This window comes from Giraffa tippelskirchi, chromosome 5, assembly GCF_054371585.1.
Source record: "Giraffa tippelskirchi isolate mGirTip1 chromosome 5, T2T-mGirTip1v1.2.pri, whole genome shotgun sequence".
Taxonomy (NCBI): Eukaryota; Metazoa; Chordata; class Mammalia; order Artiodactyla; family Giraffidae; genus Giraffa; species Giraffa tippelskirchi.
Genome location: NC_137279.1, coordinates 126,947,094 through 126,962,890, shown reverse-complemented (window position 1 = coordinate 126,962,890; position 15,797 = coordinate 126,947,094). Strand labels below are relative to the sequence as shown.

Genomic DNA, 15,797 nt, shown 5'->3' with positions numbered 1-15,797 from the left:
TCCTAAACTGGGTTTTGTGCCTGGTGTTCCCTGTGCTTTATTACCCTCACCCGAAGAGATCTTTCTTCTCATACCTTTCTGAAGTCATTCTTTTTCTCTTGACCCTTCCTGGTCTATCTCTAATAACTTGTTTATTGGTTAATTTTTATCTGTGTTTCCCCTGCTAGAATGTGAACTGAATGAGTGAGGGAACCTTGTCTGTCTTTGAATTCTTAAGGAAGAGAGTGCACATTAGAAATGCTAAATGATAAATCTAGGGATCCGAACGTTTCCTGTAATTGATAGAAGGAAAATTCCTGTTCAAGATTTTTAAAAAATTCTGTTGTTAATTAGGAAGTGAATAATGAACAAACAGTAAGTACTTGACCATTTCTTAGTTGTCCTCTGGCCTCATCTTCTACTGCTATCTCTTGCTCACAGCTCCAGCCAGATTGGCCATTTTGTTGTTAGATGGGCTTTCACCTTGCTATTTGGCACTTATTGTTTCTTCTGTTTGCAGAAGTTTTCTGCAGTTTCAGAACTTATTACCTCCTTTTCCAGTTTTTGGTAACATCTTATTTTCTTGAAAGCATGTTTGAATATGAAGAACAGTATAGGACTGTATTCTTCAAATACAGTATCCATCTTGATAGTTGTTTATATTGACTTAGATGAAACATGGGTTTTTAATCTTATTTGTTATAGCTATTTAAAAAGCTTTCTTGCTTTCTTTTTTTTTTTTCATGTAGAAAGAGGGGAAAAAAGAGCGAGCTGTGGTGGACAGGGTGTTTTTTTCAAGGCTCATACGAATTCTGAAAATCATGGTACCTAAAACATTTTGTAAAGAGGTAAGTCTTATGAAATTATTGCTTTATGAAACTGTTCACTGTTCACCTTTAATGGTTACATGAGGTCAGAACAACAGAATTATAAAGCCTTTGTTCTACTACAGGTCAAATATCTCCTCTGTCTCTTCCAATGAAGACTAAATTTTTGTCTAAGTCATTGCCTGTCATGCAAATACCCTTGTTTGGTGCCAGTTTTTAAATGACTTTCTATTGCTTGTGAAATATTATTTTATTATATTTTATGTGAAATACTGGAGTACTTCAGTACAGCTATCCTAAATGGTGTTGCTTTATTATATTGAAGACAAGATTAAATTTAGAAAGATCTTTTTATTACATTAAGATGTTAACAAGTAACATTGCTAGAAATACATTTGAAGGTTGCTTTTTCATATTTGATTTAATGTTTTTAAGATACCTGAATTCTTTATTTTTAGGAAGTGAACTGGTTATAAGAATAAAGTTTTATTTTATTATTCTTTCCTTTGCCCTTCTATCAAGATTATCTTTGTCACTATTATTTTTAATGATTAAAAAATAAATTAATATTGCATTCTCCATCTTTAATTACCTTAGTATTCTTCTTTTGTACAACTGGAAATATTATCACCTTTGACTTTTTCTCCTCTCCATACATTCCTGTCATCCTTTTAGTCATTGATATCTGCTAATTTTTCTTTCTAAATATTCTTACCTAGATATAACAGTGTTTTTCAATTAGCCTCATTTCAGATAATCTCTCCTTTTAAAATCTTGTCTGCCAAATTATCTTCTTCAAACATAATTGTTTCCTACTCTTCACATTTTAAAAATCATTAGCCTTATACTCTAGTGACAGCAAGAAAAGGGTAAGACATTAAAGCACTGTAATTCTCAGAGAAAAGACACATTCCTCCATATACTGGGCTTGCTCTCCTTCCCCTCACTTTAGCATCATGTCTTGTTGACTCTACCCTTAAGAAACTCTAAAAAGTAATTTAATAACATTTGTTTTTTTCCTAATTAGATAGAGATAATGTGTGTTTAGATAGTATCACCAACTCAGTGGACATACATTTGAGCAAATTCCAGAATATAGTGAAGGACAGGGAAGTTGGTGTGCTGCAATCCATGGGTCGCAAAGAGATAGACACGACTTAGCGACTGAACAGCAGTATGTGTTTTGTGGAGGAAAATTGGATATGCACTTTTTAAGTCAGCTTCATTCCTTATATTTTAAATGTTTTTTTCCAAGTACCCTTGAGTTTCTCTTTGATTAGTCCCTTATTTTCCTTTTATACTGTTCTCCGTTACTTGGATTATTATAATCTCTTAATTGGTCTTTTCTAACTAGTCTTTCTTTCTAAAACACTTACAAGGACATTTGGCTTTTTTATCTTGTAAATCACAACCTGACTTTGCTTTTCTTTTCAATATCATCTACTTATAAGATTATTTGCTATTTTATAGCCAGGCCCTGTGTTCTCATTCTTTAATAACACCATGTTTATGACAACACCCGCAACAAAAAATATGTTTTGAAAACAGCTTAATGCTCATTATCTTCTTTGTGAAGGTGCCCCATGTATCTTCTGGGGATAGTTAATTGTTTCCTCATTCCACAACCTACCTGACTTTGAAGAATCTTTATTTTAAATATAAGCAATCTCCCTCCCCCTCCATCACTTTACAGCTTAATGTTCATTTAACCTTTTAGCAGGGGTTTGCTGAATATAAAATGAATGTGCAACATTGGATAGATCTCTGGGAGCTAGTAAGTAGCTTGACAAGCCTAACTTGGCCAACCTTCCAGTTCTGTCAAGATGTATCTATGCCACAGAGCCGTTTTATGAATCATTTTTGAGGGACAGAAAAATCCAAGCTTAACCCCAGTTCAAGAAAGTGAAATAAACTCCAGTAGAAATCAGAGATAATTAGAGATAGAGAGATTATGGAATAAATAAAAATACTGCATATGAATATATGGAAGTTCATCTATATCATGAGGTGAGGGACTGCCTGAATCAGGCTGATCTTTAGTTTCTGACATATTCTGCAAAACCAGGAATGGAATTATGGTGATTCTAAGGACATCTTTTGCACAAAAATGCATTTCCGGATGGTCAGTAGTCAAAAGTTTAGTAGATTTTGCTAAAGTGAGCCAAGTAAACTTGGTAGTTATTTTAAGAATATGTTAAGCAAAGTACATAAAATAAGGGAAAATATAAACTGTCTTTGTCTAATGTTACCTTTAATCCTCAAATGATTAATTTAGGATTGAGACTGTATTTAAGGTCTGAACTAAAAGTTAGCATTATAGTTAGAGTGTCATCTACAGAGAGCATTTATTAAAAATCAGTAGGTTCTTCTGTTGTCAGTTTAATACCTAACTTTGAGATGGTGGGACAAGGTAGGAAGATGGTACCCTTCTTGCCAGCCAACTGTGGGAAACGTTGGGGGAGCAGCTGTTACAACTCAGTCCCATAGACTCTTTTTTGATGTTGTTTTCTTTCTTATGGATTCGTTTATTACTTCTGTGTTTTTGACTCTCTGCCTTGCCTTGCACATTTTTAGTACCTTCACCTTTTTTGAAAACAAGATTTGTTTGCAAAAATTGCAGAAGTCATAGATGCATTTGCCCCTCAGTTCTGTAAATTCAAAATCAAACACTATCCAGCAAATATTTCCCCTGCCACACCCCTGCTCTCTGACATTAGCTTCTGTGTTGCTGTATATATTCTTCCAATTTAGAAAGATTAAGGTCAGCTTTGAGTGGGTGTGTGTGAGAGTTGGAGACTGGAGTGTAGATTCTCGTCCCACACACAAGACAGTTGACTCCTCACCAGCAACTCAGCCTCTCATCTTCCCTCTTCAGTAATCTATCTTGCCCAGCATTGCTTAAGTAATGTTCTTTAAACAACAGTTTTTAATATTTTGTCCTACCTGAAAGCTTGCAGTAGTTTTTTAAGCTCTGCTGGATATGATAATTCATGTGGTTTTAATCTATTTTTTATTCCCCATTAAATTTTTTTTTTTTTTAACTCATAATCCTCAGTCTCTTTTTGGTTTACTTGGTTTATCTGATGTATTTCTAACATCATAACCCTCTTTTGTTACTTCACACCTTCCAATTTGCCACTTACTGCATGAAGTGCTGCAAATATACTTATTGGTCTGTTTTCTTACTTGTTATGTGTAAATCTTGCCTTAGTAACTAAATTGAAAGCCCTACTAGGGCAGGGGCACTGCCTATTAAAGATATTTCTAACAAATTGAACCAAATTTATTCTACTTAAGCAAAATTTTAGGCTTCAGTATTTGTTGATAACTGTATATTGGTAGTTGTCATTTTTCTTTATTAGAGTTGTATATTAAAAACATAGGACAATGACAATACATTGTAATTTAGGTAGTCTTAAGTTATTCTGCTGGTTTCTGTCATTGACTAATTCAGTTCAGTTCAGTTCAGTTCAGTTCAGTCGCTCAGTCGTGTCCGACTCTTTGCGACCCCATGAATTGCAGCACACCAGGCCTCTCTGTCCATCGCCAACTCCCGGAGTTTACCCAAACCCATGTCCATCGAGTTGGTGATGCCATCCAACCATCTCATCCTCTGTCGTCCCCTTCTCCTCCTGCCCCCAATCCTACCCAGCATTAGGGTCTTTTCCAATGAGTCAACTTCTCGCATGAGGTGGCCAAAGTATTGGAGTTTTAGCTTCAACATCAGTCCTTCCAATGAACACCCAGGACTGATCTCCTTTAGGATGGATTGACTGGATCTCCTTGCAGTCTAAGGGACTCAAGAGTCTTCTCCAACACCACAGTTCAAAAGCATCAATTCTGCGGCGCTCAGCTTTCTTCACCGTCCAACTTTCATATCCATACGTTGACTAATTATGTGAAGGCAAATCGTTGACCTGCCTAGAATTCACTTTTTAATTTAATTCTGGTTAATGGTGACCTCCAAGAGGATTTACACCAAAGGGGACCTTCCCATCCTAGTGTCCCCATCCCTGTGGTGACCCCTCTGACCCACGCCTCCACAAGAGACCCTCCCAACACTAGCAGGTAGTTTTGTTTCAATCTCCTGTGGGATTGCTGCTCCTTTCCTCTGAGTCTTCAGTTCATTTCAGTTCAGTTCAATCGCCCGGTCATGTCCGACTCTTTGCGACCCCATGGACTGCAGCACGCCAGGCCTTCCTGTCCATCACCAACTCCTGGAGTTTACTCAAACTCATGTCCATTGAGTCACTGATGCCATCCAACCATCTTATACTCTGTTTTCCCCTTCTCCTCTTGCCTTCAATCTTTCCCAGCATCAGGATCTTTTCAAATGAGTCAGCTCTTCGCATCAGGTGGCCAAAGTATTGGAGTTTCAGCTTCAACATCAGTCCTTCCAATGAACATTCAGGACTGATCTCCTTTAGGATGGACTGGTTGGATCTCCTTGCAGTCCAAGGGACTCTCAAGAGTTCTCCAACACCACAGTTCAAAAGCATCAATTCTTCAGTGCTCAGCTTTCTTTATAATCCAACTTTCACATCCATACATGACTACTGGAAAAACTGTAGTCTTGACTAGATGGATCTTTGTTGGCAAAGTAATGTCTCTGCTTTTTAATATGCTGTCTAGGTTGGTCATAACTTTCCTTCCAAGGAGTAAGCGTCTTTTAATTTCACGGCTGCAGTCACCATCTGCAGTGATTTTGGAGCTCAAGAAAATAAAGTCAGCCACTGTTTCCACTGTTTCCCCATCTATTTGCCATGAAGTGATGGGACCAGATGCCATGATCTTAGTTTTCTGAATGTTGAGCTTTAAGCCAACTTTTTCACTCTCCTCTTTCACTTTCATCAAGAGGCTCTTTAGTTCTTCTTCCCTTTCTGCCATAAGGGCGGTGTCGTCTGCATATCTGAGGTTATTGATATCTCTCCCGGCAATCTTGATTCCCGCTTGTGCTGCCTCCAGCCCAGCGTCTCTCGTGATGTACCTGCGTAGAAGTCTCGGTGCATGCAAAGTTTTGTTTGTGCCCTCCTCAGACTGAAATCTCTGTCTCCCCCAGTCCTGTGGAAGTCTTGTAAATCAAATCCCACTGGCCTTCAAGGTCAGATACCCAGGGGATTCCCAGTTCTTTTATCAGATCCCCAGGCTGGGAACCCTGACGTGGGGTTCAGAACCTTTGCAACGGTGGGAGAACTTCTTTTGGTATTATTTTTCTCCAGTTTATGACTCACCCACCTGCCGGGTATGGGCTTTGATTTTATCGTGATTGTGGTGCCCCTCCTACCATCTTGCTACAGTTTCTTCTTTGTCTTTGGATGTGGAGTATTTCTTTTTGGTAGGTTCCAGCATCTTCCTGTCAATGATTGTTCAACAGCTACCTGTGACTTTGGTGGTCTCTCAGGAGGAGATGACGGCACGTCCTTCTACTCCACCATCTTGAACTGGAAGCACTTTTTAATTCTGGATGAAAAAGTTAGATGAACTGATCTACAAGGCCTTTTCCATTTATAATATATACTTCTTTCAATATTATATTTAAAATTTACCTATCAGTAAAATGTCAGCCAACTACAGTAAAGCTAGAGTAAAGCTTTGAATTTAGAAACCAAAAATCTTTACCAAAGTAATGTTTCTTTTAACTTTCTAAAATGCATTTAATTAATTTACTGTACCTGGTTTATTTTAGACAGGTTACTTGATACTTATTGCTGTTATGCTGGTGTCTCGAACATACTGTGATGTTTGGATGATTCAAAATGGGACACTCATTGAAAGGTACTTTTCATCTTCCTCCCTTTTTGTATGAAATACTAATTTTTGTCATATTTAAGCATTATCTTAAGCAAGAAATAGATTCTAATTAGGTATAAATAACATAAGTCAAATTATGTCTTTGTTCATTTATTTAGTAGATATAGATTGATTGTCTCCCTTATGCCATAGGCAGAGATAAGGATGTGCCTGTTAGTGAATAGGAGAGACCCTAACAGAGCTGGCAGTTTATAGAGGGTCAGAGACAAGTAAACAAATTTATGGTTCACCCTGGTGGTCCAATGGTTAAGACTCTGTGCTTCCACTACAGGGCCACTGATCTGATTCCTGGTTGGAAGCTGACATCCTACGTGCTGTGTGATGTGGCCAAAAAGAAAAAAAAAAAAAAAGAATGTGCTGTATATTAAATTCTGTAGTGGGAACTTAAGTCACCAAATTGGATGTCTGATATTAATGAGATAATTTGAGGAAAATATCAAAGCATTTCAGGGAATCATGTTGAGAATGTTTATTAAACAAAAATTATAAGGCGTTTCATTCAGTTTCTGAAGTTAGTGCTTTGTGTATATTTTTTTTATAGTCTTTGTACATATATTATTAATCGCTATAATAGATGACTTTGAATTTAAAAATAAAAATAACAGTTGTGATATTAACTTTTATCTGTAAATAAAGGATTTATTCCTGTGATAATACCAATTTGAATGTCAGTAAAAAATTTTTTCTTAGAATTTTGTTACTTGGCATGTAGTATTTTATCAGAAAATTTCTTAAAACATTTAAGATAACTTTTTGAATGACAGTACTTGAAATTTTTAAGTGCTCCCAAATTTTGAAGGTTTTTTTTTTCTTTGACATCCTTGATTCATGACTTAAGAGGATTTGTAGGAGACGAAGAATGTTTTATGCAGATATTTTCTGACTCCTGTCTCTAGGAAAACTAAGAAGGTTGTCTGCATGGGAGTAAAGCCCCAACCACAGATCTCTGAATATGTAAATTCCACATGCCTTAGAATACATGTATGGGTGTCCCAGGGCTTTCCTGGTGGCTCAGACGGTAAAGAATCCACCTACAGTGAAGGAGACTTGGGTTCAATCCCTGGGTTGGGAAGATCTCCTGGAAAAGGGAATGGGCTACCCACTCCAGTATTTTTGCCTGGAGACTTCCATGAACAGAGGAGCCTGGCAGGCTAGTCAATGGGGTATAGATGCCTATATTCAACTCAGGACTGAGTTGAATCTTTTGGTTAGCCCCATGGGCTTTTTATTTTAATCAAGGTACTGTATGGATAGCTTAAGAAGTAAAACATGAATATAGTTTAATATCAAATAACCTTACAGAACTTAATCATAAAACCATCAATCCCCTGTGATTCCTGGAGCCAACTGTCTTCTGTTTTTACTGTTTCATCTCTTACTTTGTCTCTGCATTTCATTGTAACATACTTACATTACTGTCTCTAGATTTTTCAGTTTTAGACACTATGTGTGTATTTGTTTATCTCTTAGAAGATGAGAGTTAGCTGTTTACAATCCAACGCATGTCCATGCTCATTCTCTCACTGTTGTATCACAGTTTTTTGTTAAATCAGAATTTATTGTTTACATAATTTTGATTATTATTTACAGCTGAGCCACATGCTCTTCTTTGATAGTTTCTTTTACATACAACTTTTTGTTTTTCCTGGCGTTTATAAACTGCAGGGTTTTGTGTACATTAATTTTTTGCCTACTTACTAATTCAGCTCAAGCTTATTGTCAGCACTTTAAAATCTCAATTTTGTAATATGCCAAACACACCAGATAACTTATTGATTTTTATTTCTATTACCATCCCTCCCCCTATCTCTTGTTAGTTGTCTGTCTTCCTGCTCTCATCAGGATTGATTGTGTTTTAGCTCCACTAAATAGCAGTCATGTTTGAATTTACTTTTATCATGATCTTAGGAATTTTTTTCATCTTCCTCTCCTGCATTAGATAACTCCTGTCTTCTGGATCTTTGGTTTTCCTCTTCCTCAGTTTACTTTGTCTTTTTGGCAGATGCAGTCTTTTTCTGAGAAAAGGTTACAAGGGAAGTAAAATTTTGAGACCTTGTAGGTCTGATAAAGTCTTCTGTTCTCACACTTGATTGATAATTTAGCTTTATTTATGCATTCTAAATTGGAAATCACTTTCAGAATTTGGAAAGCATTACCCTATTGTCTTCTATAGGGCTCTGTGGTTCTCAACCCTGGCTGCATAATAATTAGACTCATCTGGGGAATTTTGAGAACTACTAATGTATTACTGTGCCTACCCTTTGGGATTCTGATTCAATTAGTTATTCCTTTTTTGAAGCATCCCAGGTGGTCCTACTGTGTAGCCAAGGTTAGAAACTACTGATCCAGTTTCCACATTGGGTGCTGGTTGCCCACCCTTAGTAGCAGATCTGCTTTTACCCCCTTTGGAAGCTTTATTATTTCTTTATTATTGATTCTGTATTGCTAGTGTTTAGGCATTTCACTGAATGTTAGTGTGAATTTTTTTTTGCATTCCTTGTCATTGTGCTAAGGCTCTTTCAGTCTCATTCTTCATTCCAAAGTAATTTTTTGTATTTTTAAAAAAGTTCTTCCTCTCCATTTTTGTTTTCTTCTGAAATTCTTACTAGTTGAGTGTTGGACTTCCTGGACTGATCATCTGACTGTAATTTCTCTTCTGTTTGCATCTCTGACATTTTATTGTATATTCTAGGAGATTTCTTTTATCATCCAGTGAATTTTTGTTTTAATTTATTTCCAAGTACTCTCTTTTTGTATGAATGTTCGTTTTTGGTAGTAGTCATTCTTTCAAGTCTTTGACTTTCACTGTCCTTTGTTGTTCTGAGCTTTGTCGTTCATGTTAGAGCTTTCCTCAAGCAGTCACTCTCGGCTGTGTGTTCATATTTAACTTGTTAGAAGCCAAGCTGTGGGATTGTTGATTGTCTGGTTTTCCCGAGGGGAATTTATAGGGAGAGTCTGGCTAGTTTTGTGTGTGTGTGTCCCAGTGAGAAATCTTCTGAAGAATCCTAAGAAGTAAAGCATTAGGATAATTGAAGTGTTTGTTTATTGCTGCTAGCACATCATCTTTAGCAAGATCAGTTTCATTGCTAAGTCCTCTTTCTGTGAGCTTTGTGCACAAGTAATTTGAGTCCTTTGTATAATTAATATAGAGAAGACTTCTATGTCCTTTTACAAACTATAGAATTTTATATACTTTTCATTTGGCTTTACTTATTATTTAACTGCCATATCTTTTAATAAAAATAGTCTTCCTAACTATAGTGTTATTAATTACCTGTGGCAAAAATAACAGGTTACATCCACTATGAACATTATATTAGATATGTATGTAGAATATGTCACATGATACATATAAAGAACCCTGCACAATCATGGTATGTTATAGAAGAATATTTTTGAAAGTTTTTTCCCTTTTATTCAGATTTTGTGATTTCATGTTTTTGTAACCTAAAAGAATAATTTTTAATTTTCTAAACTAGGGATTTCCAACTTTAATTAAATAGATGCTTATTTTAATTTTCTAAAAGACTGAATGCTCTGGAGAAGATTCATTACTAAGAGTAGTTCAGTTCAGTCACTCAGTTGTGTCCAACTCTTTGCGACCCCATGGACTGCAGCATGTCAGGCCTCCCTGTCCATCACCAACTCCCAGAGCTTACTCAAACTCATGTCCATTGAATTGGTGATGCCATCCAACCATCTTATTCTCTGTCGTCCCCTTCTCCTCCTGCCCTCAGTCTTTCCCAGCATCAGGGTCTTTTCAAATGAGTCAGCTCTTTGCATCAGGTGGCCCAAGTATTAGAGTTTCAGCTTCAACATCAGTCCTTCCAATGAACACCCAGGACTGATCTCCTTTAGGATGGACTGGTTGGATCTCCTTGCAGTCCAAGGGACTCTCAACAGTCTTCTCCAACACCACAGTTCAGAAGCATCAATTCTTCGGTGCTCAGCTTTCTCTATAGTCCAACTCTCACATCCATACATGATTATTGGAAAAAGCATAGCCTTGATTAGACTAAGAGTAGGTGCTGCATTAATTGGTGATGATGGATAAGAGGAAATTATTGTGTAGCATGAGCCAGCTTATAATTCTGCCAGAGTAATCAACTTGTTGGGTACTCAGTTTTAAAATTTAGTTGTGAGATGTAGAAAAAGTAAAAAAACAAAAAATTTTAAGAGGTTTAAGAAGCATATTATTTTGCTGTAATTTAAACTTGCAGAGATATTGCAAGAATAGTACAAGGATCTCCTTATTGTGGACTTAAAAAATTACTCACAACCTAAAAGTTGAGAGTTATGTTTTATTCGGTGGGAATTTTTAGGACTTCAAACCCGGGAGACAGCATCTCCAGTGACCCTGAGACAACTGCTCCAAGGAGGCAAAGGGAGGAACCAGGTTATATAGAAGTTTTGCAACAAAGGGCAGGTAGTCTGAACATCAAGAGATTATTGTTACTTAAAACCAAATATCCCAAGTTAAGGAGTTTAGCGCTTTTCTGTGTATGGGAAAATGCAAGAGTCTGGGCTCACAGAAATCCATCATTCCTTTAATATGCACCTCATCTATCTGCACCGCAGAATTGATGCTTTTGAACTGTGGTGTTGGAGGAAACTCTTGAGAGTCCCTTCGACTGTGAGGAGATCCAATCAATCCATCCTAAAAGAGGTCAATCCTGGGTGTTCATTGGAAGGTCTGATGTTGAAGCTGAAACTCCAGTACTTTGGCCACCTCATGCGAAGGGTTGACTCATTGGAAAAGACCCTAATGCTGGGTAGGATTGGGGGCGGGAGGAGAAGGGGACGACAGAGGATGAGATGGTTGGATGGCATCACCAACTCGATGGACGTGGATTTGGGTAGACTCCGGGAGTTGGTGATGGACAGAGAGGCCTGGCGTGCTGCGATTCATGGGGTCGCAAAGAGTCGGACGTGACTGAGCGACTGAACTGAACTGAACATCTATCTGGGGCCAGTGTCCTGTTTTCACATCATGAGCCTCCTTTCCTCAGAGCTCATTGTAGGGAGCAGCTTCAGTCTGATGGCTGCTAGGTGGCCGGTATTCTTTCCTTCCTGAGCACCCTCAGGGCTCAGCAGCTTAACCATCTGTGGTGGCTTTAGTTGCTGATGACTGTGACATCCTTTGTTTACTGATATGACAGGAAATATTCCATTTCTCATTATATTCTTAACATATATTCATGGATTCTAAAGCAGTCATTTTTTTCTTTTTTTTTTTTACTTTACAATGTTGTATTGGTTTTGCCATACATTGACATGAATCTGCCATGGGTGTACATGTGTTCCCCATCCAGAACCCCCCTCCCACCTCCCTCCCCATCCCATCCTGCTGTGGTTTATGTCAGAGAGTGTTTTGCCTATGTTTTCCTCTAGGAGTTTTATAGTTTCTGGTCTTACGTTTAGATCTTTAATCCATTTTGAGTTTATTTTTGTGTATGGTGTTAGAAAGTGTTCTAGTTTCATTCTTTTACAAGTGGTTGACCAGTTTTCCAGCACCACTTGTTAAAGAGATTGTTTTTTCTCCATTGTATATTCTTGCCTCCTTTGTCAAAGATAAGGTGTCCATCAGTTCAGTTCAGTTCAGTCGCTCAGTCATGTCTGACTCTTTGCGACCCCATGAATCGCAGCACGCCAGGCCTCCCTGTCTATCACCAACTTCCGGAGTTTACCCAAACCCATGTCCATCGAGTCGGTGATGCCATCCAACCATCTCATCCTCTGTCGTCCCCTTCTCCTCCTGCCCACAATCCAGCATTAGGGTCTTTTCCAATGAGTCAACTCTTCGCATGAGGTGGCCAAAGTATTGGAGTTCAGCTTCAACATCAGTCCTTCAATGAACACCCAGGACTGATCTCCTTTAGGATGGACTGATTGGATCTCCTTGCAGTCCAAAGGACTCTCAAGAGTCTTCTCCAACACCACAGTTCAAAAGCATCAATTCTTCGGCGCTCAGCTTTCTTCACTGTCCAACTCTCACATCCATACATGACCGCTGGAAAAACCATAGCCTTGACTAGATGGACCTTTGTTGGCAAAGTAATGTCTCTGCTTTTAAATATGCTATCTAGGTTGGTCATAACCTTCCTTCCAAGGAGTAAGCATCTTTTAATTTCATGGCTGCAATCACCATCAGCAGTGATTTTGGAGCCCAAAAAAATAAAGTCTGACACTGTTTCCACTGTTTCCCCATCTATTTCCCATGAAGTGATGGGACCAGATGCCATGATCTTAGTTTTCTGAACGTTGAGCTTTAAGCCAACTTTTTCACTCTCCTCTTTCACTTTCATCAAGAGGCTCTTTAGTTCTTCTTCACTTTTTGCCATAAGGGTGGTGTCATCTGCATATCTGAGGTTATTGATATCTCTCCCGGCAATCTTGATTCCAGCTTGTGCTTCTTCCAGCCCAGTGTTTCTCATGATGTACTCTGCATATAAGTTAAATAAGCAGGGTGACAATATACAGCCTTGACGTATTCCTTTTCCTGTTTGGAACCAGTCTGTTGTTCCATGTCCAGTTCTACCTGTTGCTTCCTGACCTGCATACAGGTTTCTCAAGAGACAGGTCAGATGGTCTGGTATTCCCATCTCTTTCAGAATTTTCCACAGTTTATTGTGATCCACACAGTCAAAGGCTTTGGCCTAGTCAATAAAGCAGAGGTAAATGTTTTTCTGGAACTCTCTTGCTTTTTCAATGATCCAGCGGATGTTGGCAATTTGATCTCTGGTTCCTCTGCCTTTTCTAAAACCAGCTTGAACATCTGGAAGTTCACGGTTCACGTATTGCTGAAGCCTGGCTTAGAGAATTTTGAGCATTACTTTCCTAGCGTGTGAGATGAGTGCAATTGTGCGGTAGTTTGAGCATTCTTTGGCATTGCCTTTCTTTGGAATTGGAATGCAAACTGACCTTTTCCAGTCCTGTGGCCATAGGTGCGTGGATTTATCTCTGGGCTTTCTATTTTGTTCCATTGATCTATATTTTGTCTTTGTGCAAGTACTATACTGTCTTGATGACTGTGGCTTTGTAGTAGAGCCTGAAGTCAGGCAGGTTGATTCCTCCAGTTCCATTCTTCTTTCTCAAGATTGCTTTGGCTATTCGAGGTTTTTTTGTGTTTCCATACAAATTGTGAAATTATTTGTTCTAGTTCTCTGAAAAATACCGTTGGTGGCTTGATAGGGATTGCATTGAATCTATAGATTGCTTTGGGTAGTATACTCATTTTCACTATACTAATTTTTCCAGTCCATGAACACGATATATTTCTCCATCTATTTGTGTCCTCTTTGATTTCTTTCACCAGTGTTTTATAGTTTTCTATATATAGGTCTTTTGTTTCTTTAGGTAGATATATTCCTAAGTATTTTATTCTTTTCGTTGCGATGGTGAACGTAACTGTTTCCTTAATTTCTCTTTCTGTTTTCTCATTGTTAGTGTATAGGAATGCAAGGGATTTCTGCATGTTGATTTTATATCCTGCAACTTTACTATATTCATTGATTAGCTCTAGTAATTTTCTGGTGGAGTCTTTAGGGTTTTCTGTGTAGAGGATCATGTCATCTGGAAACAGTGAGAGTTTTACTTCTTCTTTTCCAATCTGGATTCCTTTTATTTCTTTTTCTGCTCTGATTGCTGTGGCCAAAACTTCCAATACTATGTTGAATAGTAGTGGTGAAAGTGGGCACCTTTGTCTTGTTCCTGACTTTAGGGGAAATGCTTTCAATTTTTCACCATTGAGGATAATGTTTGCTGTCGGTTTGTCATATATAGCTTTTATTATGTTGAGGTATGTTCCTTCTAGTCCTGCTTTTTGGAGGGTTTTTATCATAAATGAATGTTGAATTTTGTCAAAGGCTTTCTCTGCATCTATTGAAATAATCATATGGTTTTTATTTTTTAATTTGTTAATGTGGTGTATTACATTGATTGATTTGCAGATATTGAAGAATCCTTGCATTCCTGGGATCAAGCCCAGTTGGTCATGATGTATGATCTTTTTAATATGTTGTTGGATTTTGTTTGCTAGAATTTTGTTAAGGATTTTTGCATCTATGTTCATCAGTGATATTGGCCTGTAGTTTTCTTTTTTGTGGCATCTTTGTCAGGTTTTGGTATTAGGGTGATGGTGGCCTCATAGAATGAGTTTGGAAGTTTACCTTCCTCTGCAGTTTTCTGGAAGAGTTTGAGTAGGATAGGTGTTGCTGTTGCTGCTGCTAAGTTGCTTTAGTTGTGTCTGACTCTGTGCAACCCCATAGACGGCAGCCCACCAGGCTCTGCCGTCCCTGGGATTCTCCAGGCAAGAACACTGGAGTGGGTTGCCATTTCCTTCTCCAGTGCATGAAAGTGAAAAGTGAAAGTGAAGTCGCTCAGTTGTGTCCGAATCTTCACGACCCCATAGACTGCAGCCTACCAGGCTTCTCCGTCCATGGGATCCTCCAGGCAAGAGTACTGGAGTGGGTTGCTTAGCTCTTCTCTAAATTTTTGGTAGAATTCAGCTGTGAAGCCATCTGGTCTTGGGCTTTTGTTTGCTGGAAGATTTATGATTACAGTTTCAATTTCTGTGCTTGTGATGGGTCTGTTAAGATTTTCTATTTCTTCCTGTTCAGTTTTGGAGAGTTTTCTAAGAATTTGTCCATTTCTTCCAAGTTGTCCATTTTATTTGCATATAGTTATTGATAATAGCCTGTTATGATCCTTTGTATTTCTGTGTTGTCTGTTGTGATTTCTCCATTTTCATTTCTAATTTTGTTGATTTGATTCTTCTCCCTTTGTTTCTTGATGAGTCTGGCTAATGGTTTGTCAATTTTATCTATCTTCTCAAAGAACCAGCTTTTGGCTTTGTTGATTTTTGTTGTGGTCTCTTTTGTTTCTTTTGCATTTATTTCTGCCCTAATTTTTAAGATTTCTTTTCTTCTACTAACCCTGGGGTTCTTCATTTCTTCCTTTTCTAGTTGCTTTAGGTGTAGAGTTAGGTTATTTATTTGGCTTTTTTCTTGTTTCTTTAGGTGAGCCTGTATTGCTATGAATCTTCCCCTTAGCACTGCTTTTACTGTGTCCCATAGACTTCCCTGGTGGCTCAGATGGTAAAGCGTCTGCCTACAACGTGGGAACCCGGTTCAATCCCTGGGTCGGAAAAATCCTCTGGAGAAGGAAATGGCAACCCACTCC

At 38.1% G+C, this 15,797-nt stretch overlaps 1 protein-coding gene across 8 annotated transcripts in view; it reads left to right on the top strand.

The window, feature by feature from the left end:
• The window catches only part of ABCD3 (ATP binding cassette subfamily D member 3), an 84,407-nt gene that overhangs the window by 33,355 nt on the left and 35,255 nt on the right, over positions 1 to 15,797 (top strand). For all 8 annotated transcript variants that reach the window (XM_081486237.1, XM_081486230.1, XM_081486233.1 and 5 more), the window contains exons 3-4: positions 729 to 827; positions 6,493 to 6,581. In XM_081486237.1, coding sequence (XP_081342363.1) covers positions 729 to 827; positions 6,493 to 6,581 — 188 coding nt within the window. The remainder of the gene's footprint in view (positions 1 to 728; positions 828 to 6,492; positions 6,582 to 15,797) is intronic.